The following is a 22,893-nucleotide window of genomic DNA, read 5'->3' on the forward strand; positions in this document are numbered from 1 at the left end:
TGCACCAAGTACTTTTTCAACAGGCTTCTCCATAGGACTATTGTCATGAGAACTATTATTATGGGAACCAGTGTGTTAACTGTTAATTCTGAGCACTCCCATCTAGGTAACAGTAACATTTCATTGTGAACTATTGGATTGGCATCCTCAATCCGGTAAGATTGCTTAGAGAGAGAAAGATCCACTCTAGGTGGGTGATAAAATCAAAACTGTACATTTAAGTCTAACGGTTGGATTCTGGGCTCTGGCAAATTTAACAAGGAAATGAATGTCATCTCCTAGCACCACTTGGGAAATGGATTTATCTTAATCCATACTGGATACCCAGATGTAGCCACTTAGAAATGTTTATTTTAAGGACACTTTATTTTAGGCTCAGTACGGGAAGTATCCAACTCTTGGTTTCGGCTCAGTTCATGATCTCAGAGCCATGAGATCGAGCCCTGCATCAGGCTCTGCACTCAGTAGGGAGTCTGCTTGAGATTCTCTCTCTCCCTCTCCCTCTGCCCCTGTCCCCCTCTCTCAAATAATAAATAAATAAATCTTAAAAAAATAAAAGAAATGTGTGTTTTAGTAGATGAAGACCAATTGTGTGTGTCTGTTTACGTTAAGGACTCCCTTTAAAGGGGAAGTTGAAGGGCACAAGCTTGCAAACCTGTCTTCTACTTGTTTTATTTTCCCGTTGTGGCTAAATATTGTTAAGATCTTTTTCTTCTTCCTCTTCTTCTTTTTTTAATATAATGTCTACCCTCAGTGTAGGGCTCAAACTCACAACCCTGAGATCAAGAGTCACCTGTTCCACCAAGGGAGCCAGCCAGGGGCCCTTGTTAATATCTTTGTAATGTTATGTTGAACAGCTTAAGGAAACGATTCTATTAAGTCCAAGGCCTTGGTTTGCTTACCTCATAGAATTTACTTTTTTTTTTTTAAGATTTTATTTATTTTTTTTGACGGAGAGAGACACAGCCAGAGAGGGAACACAAGCAGGGGGAGTGGGAGAGGGAGAAGAAGACTTCCCACTGAGCAGGGGGCCCAACGTGGGGCTCAATCCCAGGACCCTGGGATCATGACCTGAGCAGAAGGCAGATGCTTAATTACTGAGCCACCTAGGTGCCCCTAGAATTTACCTTTTTTTTTTTTTTAAAGATTTTATTTAATTATTTGTCAGAGAGAGAGAGGGAGAGAGAGCAAGCACAGGCAGACAGAATGGCAGGCAGAGGCAGAGGGAGAAGCAGGCTCCCTGATGAGCAAGGAGCCTGATGCGGGACTCGATCCCAGGACGCTGGGATCATGACCTGAACCGAAGGCAGCTGCTTAACCAACTGAGCCACCCAGGCGTCCCTAGAATTTACTTTTATTTTAACTTTTACTTTACTAACATTTTTCCTAATCAAAATTTAAAAATTTTAGGGGCGCCTGGGTGGCTCAGTGGGTTAAAGCCTCTGCCTTCCGCTCAGGTCATGGTCTCAGGGTCCTGGGATCAGGCCCCGCATAGGGCTCTCTGCTCAGTGGGGAGCCTGCTTCCCCCTCTCTCTCTGCCTGCCTCTCGCCTACTTGTGATCTCTCTCTCTCTGTCAAATAAATAAATAAAAATCTTAAAAAAAAATTTAAAAATTTTATCTTTTATGGTGAGATATACAAATGGAAGAGTAGGAAAGACATATACATTGTCTAAAGCAAAATTATCAAGTGAGGATTAGCACAACCATTGCGGAGGTTAACGGTTGAACACTGCCAACACCCAGAATCTGAACATGTGCCCTGATCATCAGTTCCTTCTCTGAGGGAACCACTAGCTTGATTGTTCCTTTTTTGTTATATGACTCAGTATATGGCAAACGGTTCATCCTGCTGAAAACAATAAAAAGGTTGGTAAGATACTGAAGAGTCAACAAGAAGATATGTAATTATCAGACTAAAATCTAGGTGAAGGCAGGATTTAGAGGGTAAATGGAGCAATGATGTCACTTTTATCCTGGGGCATGTTCCCTAATTGGCAACTTAAGCTTGGTTTTTCTAGGCCTTATGCGACTGAAGACAAAGCCCTGGGCTTGGTGGGAGCGGAAAGTCTAAAGCTGGGACCGCAGAGGGCTACAGTTTCAGTGTAACGCTAAATTCAGTGTAATTCTGTGTAATTCAGTGTAACGCTAAATTATCAACAAATAGACCATTCGACAGACTGGAAAGAACATTGTCTTGGAAGAAAGAGGTTGAGGAGAACGGCAGAGGGGGCACTGGACCCATAAGACAGCCCTCCCAGGGATATGTAACCCGATACACATCTCTTGGTGATTAAAAAAAATTCCAGATAGTGAATATACCTAACGTGGCCCCTTCCGGCAGAAGGAAAAGCAAATTCTCTCTGGAGCAATGAAACTTTATCCAAGGTCTCAAATAATTTTCCAAGTAAGATGTAGCTCATAGTAAAAAATAAGCACATGAAGAATGAAAATGAATAAAAACAAGCAACAACAAAAACGAGTCTCATAATTCTAATTATCTGTTAAATAAAAAGAGGTTTTTTTCAGTATTATTGACATAACTGTACTTACATAGTAAAAAACTTCAAGAGTACAAATTTGTTTTGGGGCACCTGGATGGCTCAGTCTAGGGAGTATGTGACTCTTGATCTAGGGGTTGTGGGTTCCAGTCCTACATTGGGTATAGAGATTACTTAAAAATAAAATAAAATAAAAAGTACAGGGGTGCTTGGGTGGTTCAGTTGATTGAACGACCGACTCTTGGTTTTGGCTCAGGTCACAATTTCAGGGTTTTAGGGCATGGGATCGAGCCCTGCATCAGGTTTCATGATCAGTGTAGAAGTCTGCTAGAGGAGACTCTCTCCCTCTCCCTCTGTCCCTTCTCCTTTCCCCCTGCTCTCTCTCTCTCTCAAAAAATTCTTTAAAAAAAAAAATCTTAAAAAAAAAAAAAGTACAAATGGGATGCCTGGGTGGTTCAGTTGGTTAAGCATCTGCCTTTGGCTCAGGTCATGATCCTGGGGTCCCGGGATTGAGTCTCACATCGGGCTCGCTGCTCAACGGGGAGCCTGCTTCTGCCTCTCCCTCTGCCCCTCCGCCTGTTTGTGCTGTCTGTCAAATAAATAAATAAAATCTTTAAAAAAAAAAGTACAAATGGATTTACTTTTTTTTAGATTTTTTATTTATATATTTAAGAGAGAGAGAGAGAGTGAACAAGGGAGAGAGAGAGAGAGAGCACCAGCCAGGTTCTCTGGCACAAGTCTGGCACGAGCCAGATGCAGGACTTGATCCCAGGACTCCATCCCAGGACTCTGGGATCATGACCTGAGCCAAAGGCAGATGCTTAACCAACTGAGCCACCCAGGCACCCCTTACAAGTGGATTTAAATAAAGTCCCTTTTCTTCCTCACCTTATATTCCTTGGAGATAATAATTTCCCACGGTTTTAGGGTGCTTATTACAACTTTAAAAATTTTATTTTATTTTAGAGAGATAGTGTGAGCAGGGGGAGGGGCAGAGGGAGAGGGAGAAGGATCTCAAGTTGACTTTGTGCTGAGCACAGAGCGTGACGTGGGGCTCCATCTCAAGACCCCAAGTTCATGACCTGAGCTGCTCAACTGAGAGCCACCCAGGCACTTCCTCTAGGAAATTTTTTTTAAAGATTTTATCTTTTAATCTTTTTTTTAAAGATTTTTAAAGATGTGGGTCTCGATCCCAGGACCCTGAGACCATGACCTGAGCTGAATGCAGAGGCTTAACCCACTGAGCCACCCAGGTGCCTCCTCTAGGGAATTTTTAATAGCCTAGCTCAAGATCTATTCTCTTGACTTACTAAAAATCCCTCCCCCCCTTTTAAAAAAAAGATTTTATTTTTACTTTTAAAGATTTTATTTATTTATTTGACAGAGATACAGCAAGAGAGGGAACTTCACAAGCAGGGGGTGTGGGAGAGGGAAAAGCAGGCTTCCCACCCGAGCTGGGAGCTGGATGCAGGGCTCTACCTGGGCTCGTTGCGGGGCTCCACGCAGGGCTCAATCCCAGGACCCTGGGATCATGACCTGAGCCGAAGGCAGATGCTTAATGACTGAGCCACCCAGACGCCCCATAAAAAGGATTTTATTTTTAAGACCCAGCACAGGGCCCGAACTCACAACCCTAATATCAAGATTTTTACTCTCTGCTGCCTAAGCCAGCTATGTGTCCCTAAAACTCCTCTTAAAAACTAATGGGGCACTGGGGTGGCTCAGTTGTTAAGCAGCTGCCTTCAGCTCAGGTCACCATCCCAGAGTTCTGGGATTGAGCCCTGTGGCTGGCTCCCTGCTCAACTCGGAGTCTGTTTCTCCCTCTCCCTCTCCCACTGCCTCTCTCCCCAGCTGTGCTCTCTCTCTCTCTCAAATAAATAAATAAAATCTTAAAAAGAAAAGAAAATCTCTTTTCCTTTCCTACTTTGAAACTTTGAATTTTTTTTTTTTTTTTAAGATTTTGTTTGTTTATTTGACAGACAGAGATCACAAGGAGCCAGAGAGGCAGGCAGAGAGAGAGAGCGGGAAGCAGGCTCCCCACTGAGCAGAGAGCCCAATACGGGGCATGATCTCAGGGTCCTGGGATCAAGCCCCCAGCCGAAGGCAGAGGTTTAACCCACTGAGCCACCCAGGCGCCCCAAAACTTTGAAGTTTTAAAGTGCTATAGACAGCTTAGTTTTTAATCACCTTAAGGTTTTGTAATAAGCGGGGGTGCCTGGGTGGCTCAGTGGGTTAAAGCCTCTGTCTTCCGCTCAGGTCATGATCTTAGGGTCCTGGGACCGAGCCCCACATCAGGTTCTCTCCTCAGTGGGGAGCCTGCTTCCTCCTCTCTCTCTCTGCCTGCCTCTCTGCTTACTTGTGATCTCTCTCTGTCAAAAAAATAAATAAAATCTTAAAAAAAAAAGTTTTGTGATAAGCATAGGAAAAAAAAAATCTCAGTCATTTGTTTAGTTAGCCCAACTGTAGGCGATCTGCTCAGTCTTGAAAACATAATTTTCAGTAATATAACCCTCACATGTGCTCACTCATTATTACATAGATTTGGTTTTATTATTGGTCTAATTATGTCCTTTGAAATATAAAAGAGTATGTGACTAAGTGAGGAGATGGATTCTTGTTCCAGCTTTGTCAATAATTTGCTATGTGACCTGGCAAGTCCTTTAACCTTAGATTTCTCTACTGGGTTAACAATTATCAAGATCGAATCACAGAACATTAGAATTGGCAGAGACTTCAGAATTGATAAAGTATAATGCCTTTATTTCACGGAGGGGTTGAGTGACTTACCCAGGAGCTTTCTAGAAGGAGCATTCAGTCTCTGGCATCTCACACTAGTGCTCTTTTTATCACAGCAGGCTTTCTTTCAGTGTCGTTCCAAGAAACAAACAAACAAACAAAACCCAAAACAAATATACGCTTTTTAGAAAAGCCAGATAACAATGTTAACCATTAGCCTGTACCGTAGCCGGCAAGCTTGTCTGAAAATGAACCCGGTCTAACTTAACGACGATTTAAAATTCAAAATTTCTAAAACTATGTAAGAAAAGGTTGAAAAGTTGCGGCGCCTGGGTGGCTCAGTGGGTTAAGCCGCTGCCTTCGGCTCAGGTCATGATCTCAGGGTCCTGGGATCAAGTCCCGCATCGGGCTCTCTGCTCAGCAGGGAGCCTGCTTCTCTCTCTCTCTCTCTCTCTCTCTCTCTCTCTCTGCCTGCCTCTCTGTCTACTTGTGATCTCTCTCTGTCAAATAAATAAATAAAATCTTAAAAAAAAAAAAAAAGAAAAGGTCGAAAAGTAAAAGGTAAGGAAAAAAAATTCGGCTTGAATACCCATAAAGGGAAAACAAAACTCCAACAGTAGTTATATTCTTTTATCAGTTCTTTCTGGTCATTTCCTAACTTGGGCAAGGTGAAATCAGGGACGAGGAGATGGCTTGTTTTTACACATTTTTGAAGGAATGGTGTGCAATATGGGTTCGGGAAATCGAGTTATTTGCGTCAACTATACTACACATTACATCACTCGTCTAATTTAGCGCCATTCCCTTTCCGGCCACTACCCAAAACAACGCGCTGAAACCTCCGACCACCGCAGTAATGCAAAAACTCCAAGTCCCGAAATGCTCCACCGCCTGTCTTTACCGCCTCCTCACAGGAGCAGCCTTTTTCGTCCTGGGAGTTGTAGTCATTTAGAGCCTTGACTTCCGGGATGTGGGGAGGGACCCACGTCCAGGAGACTACATTTCCCAGGAAGCTGTGCGCGCCCTTCTCCGCCCTCGCCGGCGTAGGACTCCACCCCCTCCCTCTCCTCTCTCCCTGGACTGCACTGCTCAAGCCTTCCTGGTAGTCTGAGCTGGGAGAAGTTCACTCCGATCAGCTGATCCCAACTGACAACAGGAGAGGAGGAAGCCCGGAGGCAGAGAAGGAGGGGGGGGGGGGCTGAGATGGAGATGAGGATGGATCCTCCGGTGCCCTGAGGAACAGCTCCCGCCCCCGCCGGCGCCCTGCGGTCCCCCGACGCCACCTCGCCGCGGCGGAGCTGCTCGGTAGTGAGATCCCCGGGCCGCCGCGGGCGGGGAGGGAAGGGCACGGCCCAGCGCCCGGCGAGCGATAGTCCTGGAGCTCCGGCTGCCCCCGGGGGCGGGGGGGGGGGGGGGGGGGCGGGGGGGGTGGGGGGGGGGTGGTATAAACAATGGATTCGGCTGTGGGCTCTGCTAGCGTGGGGGTGGATTTTGGGGGACCTTCTTTGTTTAGACTCTGCTCGTGCCCCTCGGGTTGTGGTGGTGTTGCCCGGGAGAAAGGAAGGGTGAGGAATCCCCGGCTGGAGAGAGGTGTCGAGGTGGGGGCCTGAGGGGGCAGATTGTTTGCTTGGCCGGTCCGGCGGTGGGGTGTTCTTTTGGAGGTTGATTTTATATTTTTATAAATTGTGGCTAATTTCGATTTTTGTTTCTGTTGCGGGAGCTGGGTGGGCATGGCTGAGGTTAGGGGGTAAATAAGGTCTAGTCACTCCCTTGCCTTCCTGTTTGTCTAAAAATAAGATTGATAGATTGATTACTAGAGGGAGGAGTGAATATTTGTAAGGAGGATTTTGCATTTCGTTAGGGTATTAGAATGGAGGTCAAGGCTAAGAGGGGTTAAGAATATAATTGTGGAAGTGACAAAAGCCTCTTTCCTGCCCCAGTTATCTTTTTTCTCCCCTTTATTTTCTTTTTTGAAGTTATTTTTAAGTTAGTTTTTGAGTGACAAAGAGAAAAATCATTTGTTTTAACTCATGCAGGCCTGGCTTTGCAGTGGGCCTTAGAGGAGGAATTCTGTCTCCTGTTGCTCCCCCCCCCCTTTTTTTTGTAGTTAGAGAAGGGACAAAAGGAAGTACAGTAATTGTCTTTTATTGTTTTTAAACATGACATGGTGGCTTTTGTTTCCAGGTTTAAGGTCCTTAATAGACATTTGTCTAGAGTTGAGACAACCTAACTAGATCTGCCAAAGACTTTGGTGAAGCTAAAGTCTACATTATTATCATTTCTTCAGGTTTTTTACAGGCCTCTTTATTCACCTCACAAGTGTGTGTTGTGGGTTAGGGGAATGCAGAGGGTTGCCCTTCCAAGGACTGTTTGCTTCATGATTTTGATTCTGAATTTAATAACTGGATGAAGAGAGAATTTCAGTTTGTGAAATGAATACACAGTCTCTGATATGACTTGGGCCTAGAGACAGTGGCAGTGTTCAAAGGGAGGAGTCTTGCCCATGATTTTGAGAAGAAATTTCTGGGGTCAGAAGTAGCCTGTGTAAGTTTTAAAGCAAAAATGAGATTTCTCTCAGGAGTTCTGGCGTCTTATTTAATCACAATCTTTTTTTTTTTTCTTCCTTTCTTTTTAAGGTGTACTTCCGTTTTTAGATTAGTGAAATCCTTTTCCTTCCTCTATTCTAGGTATCCCCTGAAATACTGACTTGAGGTTGGATTAAATTGCAAAGCTCCTGACCACTCTCCTTCCCTACCAAAACCTTGTGTCTGAGGCCCAGCCCATGAGGTGCCCACCTTGGTGAACCTACTGGATCTCTCTCAGATAGCCATAAGAGACCCTTGCAAGTTAATTTTGACCACAACTTTGGTTGCACTTTATGGAGGAGAAAACCATCAAACCGAATCAACATTGCTGCTGATCCGGGAATCTTGGAGGCAGAAAATTAAAAATCTGAACATTTGTGAGCAGGTGAAGAATTCTGATAGGACACCGAAAGTTTGTTTTTGGTTTTTTTTTTGTTTTTCTAAAGGTGTTCAGAATCCTGTGAAAGTTCTCTGCGGTCCTCAGGCTCAAAGCCTCTGTCTTCACTCCTCGGGCAAGCCCAGGGACCATTATATGGTGGGTGATTTCCTTGCCAACCTGAGTATGAGTGCTCAGACTTCCCCAGCAGAGAAGGGCCTGAATCCGGGGCTGATGTGCCAGGAGAGTTACGCCTGCAGCGGGACTGACGAAGCGGTCTTTGAGTGTGATGAGTGCTGCAGTTTGCAGTGTCTCCGCTGCGAGGAGGAGCTCCACCGGCAGGAGCGCCTGAGAAACCATGAGCGGATAAGACTCAAACCTGGCCACGTCCCTTACTGCGATCCCTGCAAGGGCACCAATGGGCACTCGCCGGGTGTTAGGCAGAGGGCAGCCGTGAGGTGCCAGACCTGTAAAATCAACTTGTGCCTGGAGTGCCAGAAGCGGACTCATTCCGGGGGTAACAAAAGGAGACACCCCGTTACTGTGTACCATGTCACTAAGGTCCAGGGCTTACTGGAGGAGGACGAGCTGGATGAGGAGACCAGGAGGAAGAAGATGACTGAGAAGGTTGTGAGTTTCCTCCTAGTAGATGAAAATGAAGAAATTCAGGTGAGCGAGCCTGTGGGTGAAGTGGGAGTCCTGTGGGCGAGCTGCGGAGCTCTTGTTGGAAGGGAGCTCTCGAAAGGAAAAGTCCAAGAAGAGCTCACGTTTTGATGGTTCAGGGGCGAGACCCAGGAAAGCTTAAGTTGCACGGAGTCAGATTTCGTCACTAACCAGTCACTTACCGGTCGTGTGACCTTGGGCTGAATTACTTTCTCTGCCTGCCTTAGTTTTGTCACTGTAAATCGGAGGCAGTGCCTACCTACTTCACCAGGCAGTTGGAGGATGAAGTGGTACTGTGTTTCTAAAGCCTGTTGCATAACAGATGCTCACAACACGGTTGCCGTTGTCATTTTCGCTATTGGGGTAATTGCGAGGGAGACCTGACTTAGATGAGCTTTTGGAGGGAGCGCTTGGCGAGTGGTGAATAAATGGGGCTGATACGGGCTGTGTGTGGAGGGTGGCAGACACAGTGGGTCCTCTGGGAGTGCCAGGCAGCAAGTCAAAAACCTGCTAGCTTAAATTTAGAGACGGGGGTGGTCCTCAGAAAGTGGCTTTAGAGAAGGATAGCATTCTGCCCAGATGGCCTCTTCTTTTCCTGTACGGGCTGATCAGGAAAAGCCAGGGAGGGCACCTGCCGTTACAGAAGGAGAATACCTGATCCGCTTCTGAGTTGGGGCAAGGGTAGCGTGTGGTGGGAGCAAGCTGGGGAGATGGCGGCATGTGACAGGGGTGACTATGGAAGGGGTGGTGTAACGCTTATACTTTCCAGTGAGGGTAGTATAATGTGCATGCTTTTGAGTGAAGACTGCTCGAATTCCACGCTCACTTCCCCCCTCCTGACTGTGTAACCGTGGAGAGTGATGTGAGCTTCGTGCCTTCGTCTCGCTTGTACTTCCTAGTAGTAGTTGAGAAGATTCAGAGAGAGAGTAAGGAATGGAAATGGAAGGGCCCTTATCACAGGTCCTGGCACACAGTGTCCAGTACCAGCTCCTTGTTTCTGTGGGTGTCATGAGGTATTTGTGGTAAATGGACTTGGTACTTTTCAGCTGTGATGACTCCTCAGGTCTCCAGGTTGGGGAATAACCTTTGTAAATTGCTGTTCCACATCTCTCCAGTTGCCCACTAGGAATTTTTCAGCTCTGTCTCTGTCCTCCTTGGTAAGGTTATAGAAATGCATTACATCATGATTCCATTGTCAGCTAAATATTTTGCTAACACAGACTTCTTTATTGGCTGAGAGGGACTAATGGAGTTATGGGAAGAGTGACCCAGATCCCAGTCTGCCTCCCTTGTTAGCAGTAATGTCTTCATCATGGTTATGCTGTAATTGGGTGACAGTGTGGAGTGAATATTTTATAAATGGAACACTTGGGCTTGAGTGATTCTTGTTGGTTTTGCCATCAGTTCAGCCTATGGAAAGTCATAGTTTGGATGGTTTGTCACTTCTGTAAAGCGAGAGGGAGATTTGGGACGAACCAGTAATCTCACAGATCAGTTTTAGCACCAAAAATGATATTTTCTGATGGGAGGAGGATGTGTATTTTTTCTTTTTGTGCCACTGATACATGTTCCTTAGAGAATTAGGAAAATTTTCTGGAAGTGTAATGAAGAAGACAAATCCACTACCCAGAGATAGATAACTTGTTCATCTTTTTTCTTGCAGTGTGTAGTAATATATGTGACTGAGTTGATTGTGAAGATTCCTCCTGCTTTGCTTTCCTTTAACACTGACCACTGTCCAGGAAGTAACAGTTTCTGAAGCTTAAGCAGCACTGGTTGGGACTAATGGACTAGACATAGAATGTATTCTTTTTGGGTGGTGACTTGTTCTCCCAGAGTCACAGTGGAAAAGTACTTTGCGAGAATGTCTGGTTCTGTTTTCTGATGTGAATGTCCAAGACAATTAGATGATTGTCTAATACAAACGTAGATTATAAATTCAGCCAGCATGTGAACTCCTGGAGAGCAGGACTGGGTCTTAGGCCCCGTGTCATGTGCAGTGGTAGGCACATTGGGCATAAATACCTTTGATAGGTCGGGGATGTCACATCTCAACTTCAGCTTTTAAAAGCTGGGGATTATGCACATTTCTAGTTAAAACCTAAAACAACAGCAAAGGGTATATGATAGCAAGAGCTTCCCTTCTACTCCATTCCCCTACTCTCCTTTAGAACAGTCCCCATGAACAACGAACTACCTGCCCTTTTAGAATTTTTTGACATGTGCTTATTAACATATGTATGTATCCTTTTTATTTTTAAACAGAAATGAGACCTGATACACTTTTCAGGCCCTGAGCTTTTTTTCACTAAAGGATACATCTTATTGATGTATCAGTACATCTTATCAGTACATTGAGGTCTACCTCATTATTTAAAGGCTGCCTACTATTTTGTTGAATGGATTTTCTATAATTTGAGCCTGTTAGTGGATATTTGAGTAGTTACAAGGATATGTTGAATATCCTGTGAATCTATTTAGAAATGGAATCTCTTTGTCAAATGATGTATGTATACATTTTATTTTATATATTTTATTTTTATTTTTTAAAAGATTTTATGTATTACAGAGAGCACACATGCACATGAGCAAGGGGGTAGACAGAGGGAGAGGGAGGGGAGAAACAGACTCCCCAGTGAGCAGGGAGCCTAATGACGATACAGGACTTGATTCCAGCACCTGGAGATGATGATATGAGCTAAAGGCAGATGCTTAGCTGACTGAGCTACCTCTGATGTGTGCGTTTTAAATTTGGACAGGTATTATCAGATTTCTAAACCTCATTTTCTTACCCTCTGAAGTACTTCAGTGAGTCCCCTGGGTTCTGATCTTGACTCATAATAGCTAACATTTAAAGCGCTCTTACTATGGTTGTTAGGAACTGTCCTTAGCACTTTGCATGTAGAAGCTCATTTAATCCTGGTGATAACTATGTATTAGTTTCTTATTGCTGCTGTTGCAAATTCCCACACATTTAGTGGTTAAAACAACACAAATTTATTTTCTTATAGTTTGGAGATCAGAAGTCCTAAAATGGGTCTGAATGGCTGTGTTCCTTGTGGGACTCTAGGGGAGGATTTCTTTGTCTTTTCTAGCTTCAGGAGGCTGCCTACATTCTTTGGCTCGTGGCCCCATCATCCAGCTTTAAAGACAGCAATGTAACATCTTCCAATCCCTCTCTGTCTCTCTGCTTCTGTTGTCCTATCTCCTTGGCCCTCCTGCCTCCCCCCTTACAAGGACACTGTGATTCCATTGGACCGACTTGGATAATCCAGCACTGTCTCCTCTAAAGGTGTTTAATGCAGTCGCATCTGTAAAGTTCCTTTTGCTACATAAAGTGAGATATTCACAGGTCTCAGGGATTAGGAGGTGGTGGTAGGGGGTGCAGTTTCAGCCTACCACACCCTGTGAAGTAAGTTGTAGTCAGTTTGGGCTGCTCTGTGTGATAGAATGCCGTATGCTGTTATCTTATATACCATGCAGTAGCATATGAACAACAGAAGTTTATTTCTTGCAGTTTTCTGGAGGCTAGGAGGTCCAAGATCAAGGTACTGGCTGATTCAGTGTCTGGAGATGCCTGACTTCCCGACTCATAGACAGTCATCTTATCTTCTCCCTGTGTCCTCAGATGGTGGAAGGGAGTTCTGGAATCTTGTTTTATAAGGGCATTAATCTTACTCATGAAGACCTCACGTCATGACCTAATCAACCTCCCAGCCCCCCTCCCCCCCACCCCGTACCATCATATTAGGGATTAGATTTGAACCTGAATTTTGGGGGGACACAAACATTTCATTTATAACATTGTGTTTTGTAAGTGAGGACACTGAAGAACAGAGATGAAGTAACTTACCAGGGTCAAGTTACAGTAAGTGGCAGAGGATTTGAACACAAGCGTCTGGCTCTGAAATCCTTGGTGTGACCGTGACGCTCCAGTTGTCTCTGACCAAGGCAGTTAAGCTTTCTGATTAAGCTTTATATGGCCCGTAGCATCAGCCCACCAGTTCTTCCTCAGGGCTCCTGTGAGGAGCAAATAAAGCATGGCTTTGTATAAATGCAAGACAGGATTATTATTGTTACTAAAAATTATTTTAAATTTTAAAAATGAAAAAAAATTTAAAAATATTCAATTTATTTATTTGTCAGAGAGAGAGAGAGAGAGAGAGAGCACGCGCACAAGCAGGGGAAGTGGCAGGCAAAGCAGGCAGAGGGAGAAGCAGGCTCCCTGCTGAGCAAGGAGCCTGATGTGGGGGACTTGATCCCAGGACCCTGGGATCATGACCTGAGCTGAAGGCAGACTTTTTTTTTTTTTTTTTTTAAAGATTTTATTTATTTATTTGACAGAAAGATCACAAATAGAGAGGCAGGCAGAGAGAGAGGGGAGGAAGCAGGCTCCCTGCGGAGCAGAGAGCCTGACGTGGGGCTCGATCCCAGGACCCTGGGACCATGACCTGAGCCGAAGGCAGAGGCTTAACCCACTGAGCCACCCAGGCGCCCTTGAAGGCAGACTCTTAACTGACTGAGCCACCCCGGCGTTTGGGAAGGCAGGGTTACTGAAGAACTGTTTACTACAATAGTAAAGATTCTGTGAGGTAGGCCCCATCTTTGTTTTTCCTTTTATGTTTCTAGCATTTGTGGGTTTTGACCATTTTCAGTTTTGTACATAGGAATTATTTTAGAAGCTTGTAGGCTATAACTGGTGTGTGGTTTTTTTCAAATTCTTTGGCCTAGAATCCCCTAAGATTTGTTGCTTACGGTTTGAGTATTACTCGGTTTCTTTTGGAAAACCTGAAAGTTCCCTTTTAGAAACAAACAAGTTCCTTTTAGAAGTGTGAATTTTATCATTACCTTGTCATTTGCATGTGCACTATAGTGCTAAATTTAAGGAGAGACTGGCTTTTGGTTTCAGAAGCAAGAATTCATTTGTGGCTCTTAAACGGACCTTTAGTCTGTTACCCAAAAGCATTCACTGATCGATCATAATTATTGAGCTCACATTGTGTGCCGGGCTCTTTCGAGGTTCCAGGGATACTTGGGTGATAGGACCGGTCCATGCCATCGTAGACTTGCCATTCAAGCAAGGAAAGCAGAGTTCACCCATGTAAAACACATAAAAAGATGGTTCACAGGGCGCCTGGGTGGCTCAGTGGGTTAAGCCTCTGCCTTTGGCTCAGGTCATGATCTCAGAGTCCTGGGATCGAGTCCCGCATCAGGCTCTCTGCTCGGCAGGGAGCCTGCTTCCCTCTCTCTGTCTCTCTCTGCCTGCCTCTCCATCTACTTGTGATCTCTCTCTGTCAAAAAAAAAAAAAAAAAAAAAAAAGATGGTTCAGGTGTAGTATTAAGCAAGAATGTCTTGGAAGCTACTTGTGCAGGATGATCAGGGAAGGTGTTACTGTAGAGAGGACTTTTAAGCAAAGACCTGATGGATACTACTACCTGGGGAAATAGACCTTCAGGCAGAGGGCAGTGGGAACAAGTAGAAGGTGGTGAGCATGTTCGGGGTATAGGAAGAATGCCAGTGTTGCTGGAGGGAGCCGGCAGGGCATGGGAAGGGCAGAAGCAGGGACGTAAATGGGTTCCAGAGCAGGTGGGGCCTTGCAGGCCATAGAAACAAGTGTGGCTTTTAGGTGTAATGGGAAGCACCAGACAGCATTATGGTAGTAAGTCACATGATCCAGTAGTTTTCAAGAAATGGCTGCAGTGTGAAGACTAGATTGTAGTGACTGGTTGGGGCGGGGCAAGAAGAAAGGCAGGGAGACCACCTAGGAGGCCATTGTAAAAGATAAGGTGAGAGGTGGCTTCAGTTTGGGGTTACCACTGACATTGGGGAGATGGAAAGTCACTGATGGGCCCTTCCGGGTTGGTGAACACTTGGCCCTTGGGGAGAGTGGTGTTTCTGGAGAGTGCATGGAAGCTCCTCACCCTTTCCCCATACCTCTCCCTACGCATCTCTCCATCTGGCCGTTGATTTGTATCCTTTATCATATCCTTTAATAAACTGGTAAGTATTAAAAAGAAATAAAAGAAAGACTGACGAATTTGGGCCAAAATTTGGATGTAAAAGAGGAATGCTCTTACAGAGTGGAGGGTGAGGAATGAGAGAACTCGCAGTGGTGACTCCTTGGCATTTCCTTTGTGCAGATCTCACAGGCTTAATACCCTGTATTTTATTGATTTGCAAACACTAAAAGTCTTTTAAGAACCTGATTTGTACAATAAGGAGTTAAATTAATCTCATTTGGTATTATCTAACGCAGTGGTTCTCAACCAGGAGTGATTTCGCTCTCCCAGAGGGCATTTGGCAATGTTGAGAGACATCTTTGGTTGTCACAACTGGGGAATGTGCTACTGGCTAATGGGTAGAGGCCAGGGTGTTGGTAAATATGTTGCAACACATAGGGCAGCCCCCCACAAAAAGAATGATCTGGTACAAAACGTCAGTTGTGCTGTGATTGAGAAATTGATCTAATGGATGAAGGTTTGATCTAATAGGAGATCTGTAATCTGGTTACATGGCAGACATACCAGGGACAAAAATTTAACCTATACACCAGTTTTGCCTCCCTCTCTTGGTTCTGTTTGCTCCCCAGAAGTAATGTAGCTGAAATCAGTATTCTCTTTTTGCCATACTTGCAACCTCTCCAGTGACATGCTTAGACTTTTGTGTAGTTTTCATTGATTTTTCTAGGCCTCAGTGGAACTGTGCTAGGAAAACCAGAGGACTCGAGGGTCCATTATTTAGAGTCCATAATAAGTAAATGATCCACACTTATAAGTCATTTATACGCTCTTGAACTTAGAGACAACACCCTTAGCAAATAAGTCAAAGGTTAGAAGAATAAAGTTCTGACAATTGGTTTTCTCAGTGGAGGAAGAGGATAGTATTTTCCTATCTGTTGTGTCTTGTGGGGGATTCAGACATGTCTTACCTGAATGTTTACTGGTCAGAGAAAAAAGTGAACAATTAAGTCTTTTTTTTTTTGTATGCATATCTTTATTTTTAAAAAATAATTTATTTGAGAGAGAGAGAGAATGAGAATGAGAAGGAGAAGGAGAAGGAGAAGGGGGGGAGGTCAGAGGGAGAAGCAGACTACCTGTGGAGCAGGGAGCCTGATGTGGGACTTGATCCTGGGTCTCCAGGATCATGACCTGAGCCAAAGGCAGTCACCCAGCGGAGCCACCCAGGTGCCCTTGTATGCATATCTTTAAAACCCATGTAAGTTTTTCTTTTTTTCATAACCACCCCATTATCTTCTTTGTCCCTTTTCTGCAAACTTCTGTGATTGTCTTCTTCTCCAGAAAGTAGAGCAGCAAATTAATGAGAAATTTCACCTGTTTCTCCTTCATGATCACTGACCCTTGACTCTAGGACATGAGAGCTTAGGAGCTTCTCATGCCAAGTGGAGTCCTCTCACGCTGAGCCTGCAAGGTGATGAGAAGGCCCAGGGACCCAGGAAGAGTCCATGAGAAGCGAAGAAAGTGTCCACCGGGGCAGGCCTTCCTTGACTCAGAAATCTGCATTCTCGACGCACTCCGGAATGGGAGGCCAGCGTGAGTCGTCTTCATTCCCTCTGAGGCGTAGTGGTGGACTTCCTCTCACCGAGACCGTTCCTTTAAGAAGACCCATCACGTTGCTTGGCTGCCTCACTTGTTTACAGTCCCAGAATAGTGTGGCTCAAAATACTGGGACTTGGCTTTTTTTTTTTTTTTTTTTTTATTGGCTAAAGGAGACATCATTCTTGTGAGATTCTGGAGTGGAAACCATCAGAGCATGTTTTCATACTCTATGGGAACCCTTGACCACAAACTGGCTCTGCTGGTCTGCCCCATTTTTGTACCCCTTGTGTCTTAGACTTAATCTGCCAGTGACCCCTGTGGCCTTATCCTCTGGTTTCTGGTCTAGGGTACCTTGTTGGGGCTTGGTCTTACAGACAGGCTGGCAGAAACCCTTGAGGACTTAATTCTGGCCAATAGGTCATGAGGCCGGGGAATCAGTCTAAATTGTGGAACTTCTCCATTTTTGCCCTGCCCATGGCTGAACCATTACAGTGTAAGGACTAGTTTTGGTGGTGTGGCTGGTTAGCCTTTGGCAAGTTCTGGTCAGTACGTGGATATATTTGCTGCAGTATTCTTGGGTGCCATATAAGAAAATAGAACCAAAAAACCAGATCTGCTTAGGAGCTGTCAAAATCACAAGTAATAATGGGCTGAGTAGCAGAGGCTCCCACCCCCATCGCTGCTTTTTACTCCTAGAAACCCAACGACAAGCCCCTTTCGCTTGGTAATAGTAGTCGGGGGAAGGCATTGAATGGAATTACTGGGAAATGCAGGGTTGAGGATGACTCAGGCAAACACAAGGAGGAAAGGGCCTCTATTATGTGCCTCCAGTTTCCGCTCAGCATCTTCTGAGCTTTCTCAGCCTTGGGCTCATTCAGTTCTAAGAGGCCCCTGGCTTTTAACTTGGGAGGCTGTTTTGTTTAATACAGGGCTTTTTAAAACTTGACCCATATAAGCCATCAAAACCACTGTGAGTCAGCTTCTCAGGGAACTTGTCTTTAACTATTTCAGATTATCTTCTGTTAGTGTGATTCTCTTTTTTCTGGTCTGTTACTCCCTTGAAGTGATTGATTTCTCTGGAATTGGGCAAATATTTGGCTTTTCGAGCCAGGGTTAATACAACAGGCAGATTTCTTATTAAGTTGACCTTAAATGTTTTTCCTGTGGATGCATCTCCTCTCCCCACAGCATCCTTGAGTTTATCCTGGAGATGGCGTAGCACAAAGTGCTTCTGACGGCTGGTTAAACTTCCCTGGGGGGTGGGATGGTGCCTGCTTTGGGAGGAGCTCCCGTGAGACTGTTTCTGAGGTTAGAACTGCTCAATGTATTGATGTAGAAGAGAAAGAAAACAAAGGTATAGGGGGGCACCTGGGTGGCTCAGTCGATTGAGCGCCTGACTTTGGCTCAGGTTATGATCTCAGGGTCCTGGGATCGAGCCCCCCATTACGCTCCCAGCTTAGCAGTGAGTCTGCTTGCCTCTCTCTCTCTCTCTCTTTCTCGCTCTGCCCCTCCCCTCACTCAGGTTCTCTTTATCTCGGATAAATAAATAAAGTCTTTACAAAAAAATAAAAAACCTCACGAGGATATAGAAAGTTCCAGGCAAGAAAGAATTGGAAGGACCTATGAGAAGGGATGCAGAGGGACTTCTGGAGGCAGGAGAGCATGGATGTTTCCTGGGAGGCCGTTTTGTTCATTTCCCCATTTTTCCAGTGGCTTTTGTCTAGCAGTTAAGAGACTCTCTTTGACTGGTTTTTGTGGTCAGCTTGGTGGTGACTCGAGTTCTTGGGCGGAGAATTAGGTATACGAGCCCTGCAAAAGCGCCTAACCTCTGGCTTGACCTCACTGGAGGATGATTCTACTTTTCTGGTAGCTTCTGGAATTTTTTTTCACTTCCCAGTTTCCTTCCATTTGAGACTGAATTATTGCTCTCTTTCCCAGGGAATTTGAGTCTAGATGCTAGAATCCTAGAAAAGAACTGACTGCCTGGTTCCTGCACGTAGTCACAGACATCCTAAATTCTAAAGTTAAGAGACAGCATAAACCTGAGCAATTCAGCAGTCATAGAGTATTCTAGAAATTCCTCTGCTCTCTAGCCCAGTCCTTTCTGCCCGGTGAGTGTCATCCAGATGGCTAAACTTGTTTTCCATAATCTCGCATAACCTTTTCTTTCAAAGTGCTCAGTTCATTTCATCTGTATCACTCAGCCACAGTCAGACATTTAGCGAACGTCAATTATGTGCCTTACTAGTTTGAGTAATCTCTATGGAAAATGTTTTAAAATGGAAATTCAGAGGTTGAGTGAGTCTGGCGGGTGAGGGGAGGAGATGGCAGAGGGCTTCATTCCCACGAAAGCTTAGCTCTCTTTTGTACTTGTCTGTGAGTAGACGCTGTTTGAGGACCCCATAATTCTTTTTGTACACCCTCTCTGGTCCTGCCCTGGTGACCATGACTTTAGTTTGAGGTCATAGGTCATAGGTCTAGGTGACTGCGTAGGCTTTTTGCCCTCATATCTCTCTCAGTCAACTCTGTTGATCAGATCTGGACTATGAGTGATGGACAGATGGACAGGCAGACAGCCTGCTTGCCTGCCTGCCTTTTTCTGTCTTCTCTGTCTTCTTTTTCTCCTACCCTGTCTCCTCCCTAGCTCTCCCTTCCCTCCCTCTCCTTGTTCTTCCTTCCTTCTCTCTCCCCTTTTCCTCCCCTCCCCCCTTGCCTTTTCTTCCTTCTTCCGTTCCCTCATCATTCTCTCCCTCTCTTTTCCTTCTTCTTCCCTTACTCCCCCCACCCCCCGCCCCCTTCATGAATTAAGAAGTTAAATCTGCCATTGCCAGGGTAGAAGAGTTTTCTTTCTAGAACTAAATAGAAATATTTTAGGTTTATGTTCTGTTTTGGATTGTTCATGACATTCCTCTTCCATTTTCATTACCACAGAAAATTGCATTTGTTACACTTTTTTTTTTTAAGATTTTATTTTTTTTATTTGACAGAGAGAGACACAGCGAGAAAGAGGGAGCACAAGCAGGGGAAGTGGGAGAGGGAGAAGCAGGCTTCCCGCTGAGCAGGGAGCCCAATGCAGGGCTGGATTCTAGGACCCTGGGATCATGACCTGAGCCGAAGGTAGATGTTTAACGACTGAGCCACCCAGGCACCCCATGCTACACTGTTTTTAAAAGAATTGACCTAAAAAGGCTTTGGCTCCATAGTGCAGCCTTCCTTGAGCACCATATTTAAAAGAGTAACCCCTTTCCTGGCCTCATAGTTCTCATCTTCTCTCCTGATTCTCCTTTCGCACCGCTTACAACCATTTGACATACCATGTACTTTTATTTATTTATTTATTTTTGCGATTTACATAGTTTAGAGAGAGGCGCAGTGCCCACGTGCATGGGAGTGGGAGGAGGGGCAGAGGGAGAGGGAGAGAGTGTGGAGCTGAGTGTGGAGCCCCATGTGGGACTCCCATCTCATGACCCTGAGATCATGACCCCAGCCAAAACCTTGAGCTGGATGCCTAGCTGACTGAGCCACCTGGGCTCCCCTAATATGTACTTTTAAAGAGCAGCTCTGTTGTGGTACAGTTCATACATGGTATAATATGGGCATTTTAAGTGTGAGGTTCTACAGGGCTTTTTTTTTTTTTTTTTTAAGATTTTATTTTTTTGAGAGAAAGAGAAAATGAGAGAGAGAGAGTATGAAAGGAGAGGGGTCAGCGGGAGAAGCAGACTCCCCGCCAAGCAGGGAGCCTGATGTGGGACTCCATCTCGGGACTCCAGGATCATGACCTGAGCTGGAGGCAGTCGCTTAACCAACTGAGCCACCCAGGCACCTGGTTCTATGGGTTTTAGTAAGTGTAAATCCACATGTACAACCACCACCACAGTCAAGATAAAGAACATTGCCATCCTCTAGAAAGTTTCCTCAGCCGTCGCTGATCTGTTTTCTATCACTGTGGATTTGGTTTTCCCCTAAATAGAATCGTGGAGTGCTGTCTTGGCCGCTTTCACTCACAGTCATGTTTCGGAGCAGGGGATCATGCCTTTGCATGTCCCAGGTCACCACTTTTTACTGCTGGGTAGTATTCTGTTACGTGGATCTACCAGTTTGTTCATCTGTTGGTTTGATTTTTGGTGGGTGTGCTATATAGTTTTTAATTGTTTGAATATGGTCTTTCTTCCCCATAAGAATACAGGCTCCACGAAGGCAGTTAGTTATTTTTTTATTGAGGTGTAATTCGCATCTCACGAAATGAACCACGGGAAAGCGAACGAGTCGGTGGCATTTAGTATATTCACAGTTTTTTGTGTGCCATCACTCTGTCTAGTTCTTAGACGTTTTCATCATCCCGAGTGAAAACCTTCTGTACGTTAAGCAGTTTGTTCCAGGAAGATGACTTTTTTGGTCTCTTTTAAATAAAACTTTTTAAATTTTCCAGTTATAAAAGTGGTAGGCTGCACAATAAAATACTGAAAATACAGAACTACAGAAAAGTATAGAATTTTACCTTAATTTTACAATAAAAGAAGGTCATTGCTATTTTCTTTTTAATGTTGCATTTACCTTTTTAAAAAGCAGTTCTATTAAGGGATGCCTGGGTGGCTCATTGGATTAGGCATCCGACTCTTGATCTCAAGGTCATGAGTTCAAACCCTGCATTGGGCTCCACGCAGGGCTTGGAGCCTACTTACAAAAACCAAAACAAAACGTTTTTTTTTTTTTTTTAATGTATTTTTTTAAAGGAGTTTATTTAATTATTTGACAGAGATCACAAGTAGGCAGAGAGGCAGGCAGAAAGAGAGAGGGGGAAGCAGGCTCCTTGCTGAGCAGAGAGCCGGATGCGGGGCTTGATCCCAGGACCCTGAGATCATGACCTGAGCTGAAGGCAGAGGCTTTAACCCACTGAGCTACCCAGGTGCCCCAACAAAACAGTTTTATTGATATGATTCACATATTATATGATTTACCCATTTAAAGTATATAGTTAATTGTTTTTTAGTATATTCATGGTTATGTACAACCATCACCACAGTCACTTTCAGAAAATTAAAAAAAAACACATTTTCGTCAGGCAGTGATTTTTGCCTCTTCTGTTCATCAGCATTTAGAACAGTGTTTGGCACGTAGTAGGTACTTGATATTTGTGAACGAATGAAATGCACTCGTGAGAATAAATCAGTTTAATCATTAATTCAGTAAACATTTAATAAGTGCCTCCTGTGTGCTAACAACTGAGGCCAGTAGAAGGTGACACTCAGATACTGAGCTTGTCCTCGGGGAGAGGATAGTCCATTGGTGACAGAAGACAAATACGTGGAAATAAGATGGATGATGTCAGAGTGGTATAGAGAGGATGTTCTAGAAATTCAGAGAAGGGGGCTACTGCTGGAGGGGTTACTATTATTGACTTTGTTTTTATATTTAATTTTTTTTACATTGTATTTTGTTTTCTAATACATTGCTTCTTTTTAAATTTTTTTATTTTATCATTTTATTTTAATTTGACAGAGAGAGACATAGTGACACAAGCAGGGGGAGTGGGAGAGGAAGAAGCAGGCTTCCTGCTCAGCAGGGAGCCTGATGTGGGGCCTGATACCAGGACCCCGGGATCATGACCTGAGCAGAAGGCAGCCACACAGGCATCCCTAATACATTGCTTCTGGCGTGAAAAATTAACAATTATTATTTGTATTTTGACTTTGTATCTTGTGATATTGCTAAACTTAGTAAGAACTTGGAGTGATTTTTCCTTTTTTAATTTAAATTCAGTTAACATAATGTATTATTACTTCAGAAGTAGAGGTCAGTGATCAGTCTTTTTTTTTTTTTTTTTTTTTTTCTTTTTTAAAGACTTTATTTATTTGAGAGAGAAGAGCTCGAGGGAGAGAGAGAAGCAGACTCCCCATTGATGGGGGCTCCATCCCAGGACCTGGACATCATGACCTGAGTAGAGGCCAGACAAGACACTTAACTGACTGAGCCACTCAGGTGCCCCCTCAGTCTTACATAACACCCAGTGCTGGTTACATGACGTGCCCTCCTTAATGTCTGTAACCGAGTTACCTCATCCCCTCTGCCCCCTCCCCTTGAGCAACTCTCAGTTTGTTTCCTATAATTAAGAATTTCTTACGGTTTGTTTTCCTCTCTGATTTCATCTTGTTTTATTTTTTCTCTCTTCCCCTATGATCATGTTTTGTTTGTTTCTTTTTTTCTTTTTTTTTTTTTTTTGGGTGCAAAAAGTGATTTTATTAAAGCCCAGGACAGGACCTAGGGGCAGAAAGAGCTGCCAGTCCTGTTTTGTTTCTTAAATTCCACATATGAATAAAATCGTATGATGATTGTCTTTCTCTGATTGACTTATTTCACTTGGCATAATACTCTCTAGTTCCATCCACCTTGTTGTAAATGGCAAGATTTCGGTTTTTTTTTTTTGGTAGTATTTTCTATTCTATATCTATATAGATGGGCATCTGGGCTCTTTCCGT

At 44.3% G+C, this 22,893-nt stretch overlaps 1 protein-coding gene across 1 annotated transcript in view; it reads left to right on the top strand.

Moving 5' to 3' along the window:
* The first annotated feature begins 6,448 nt into the window (after positions 1 to 6,448).
* The window catches only part of LOC111148627 (zinc finger FYVE-type containing 1), a 58,792-nt gene continuing 42,347 nt past the window's right edge, over positions 6,449 to 22,893 (top strand). Inside the window, exons 1-2 of the mRNA XM_022505367.1 lie at positions 6,449 to 6,541; positions 7,924 to 8,866. Of these exons, the coding sequence (XP_022361075.1) occupies positions 8,354 to 8,866 (513 nt within the window). The 5' untranslated portion in view covers positions 6,449 to 6,541; positions 7,924 to 8,353. The remainder of the gene's footprint in view (positions 6,542 to 7,923; positions 8,867 to 22,893) is intronic.

This window comes from Enhydra lutris, unplaced genomic scaffold (assembly GCF_002288905.1).
Source record: "Enhydra lutris kenyoni isolate GAN:26980312 unplaced genomic scaffold, ASM228890v2 scaffoldscaffold20, whole genome shotgun sequence".
NCBI lineage: Eukaryota > Metazoa > Chordata > Mammalia > Carnivora > Mustelidae > Enhydra > Enhydra lutris.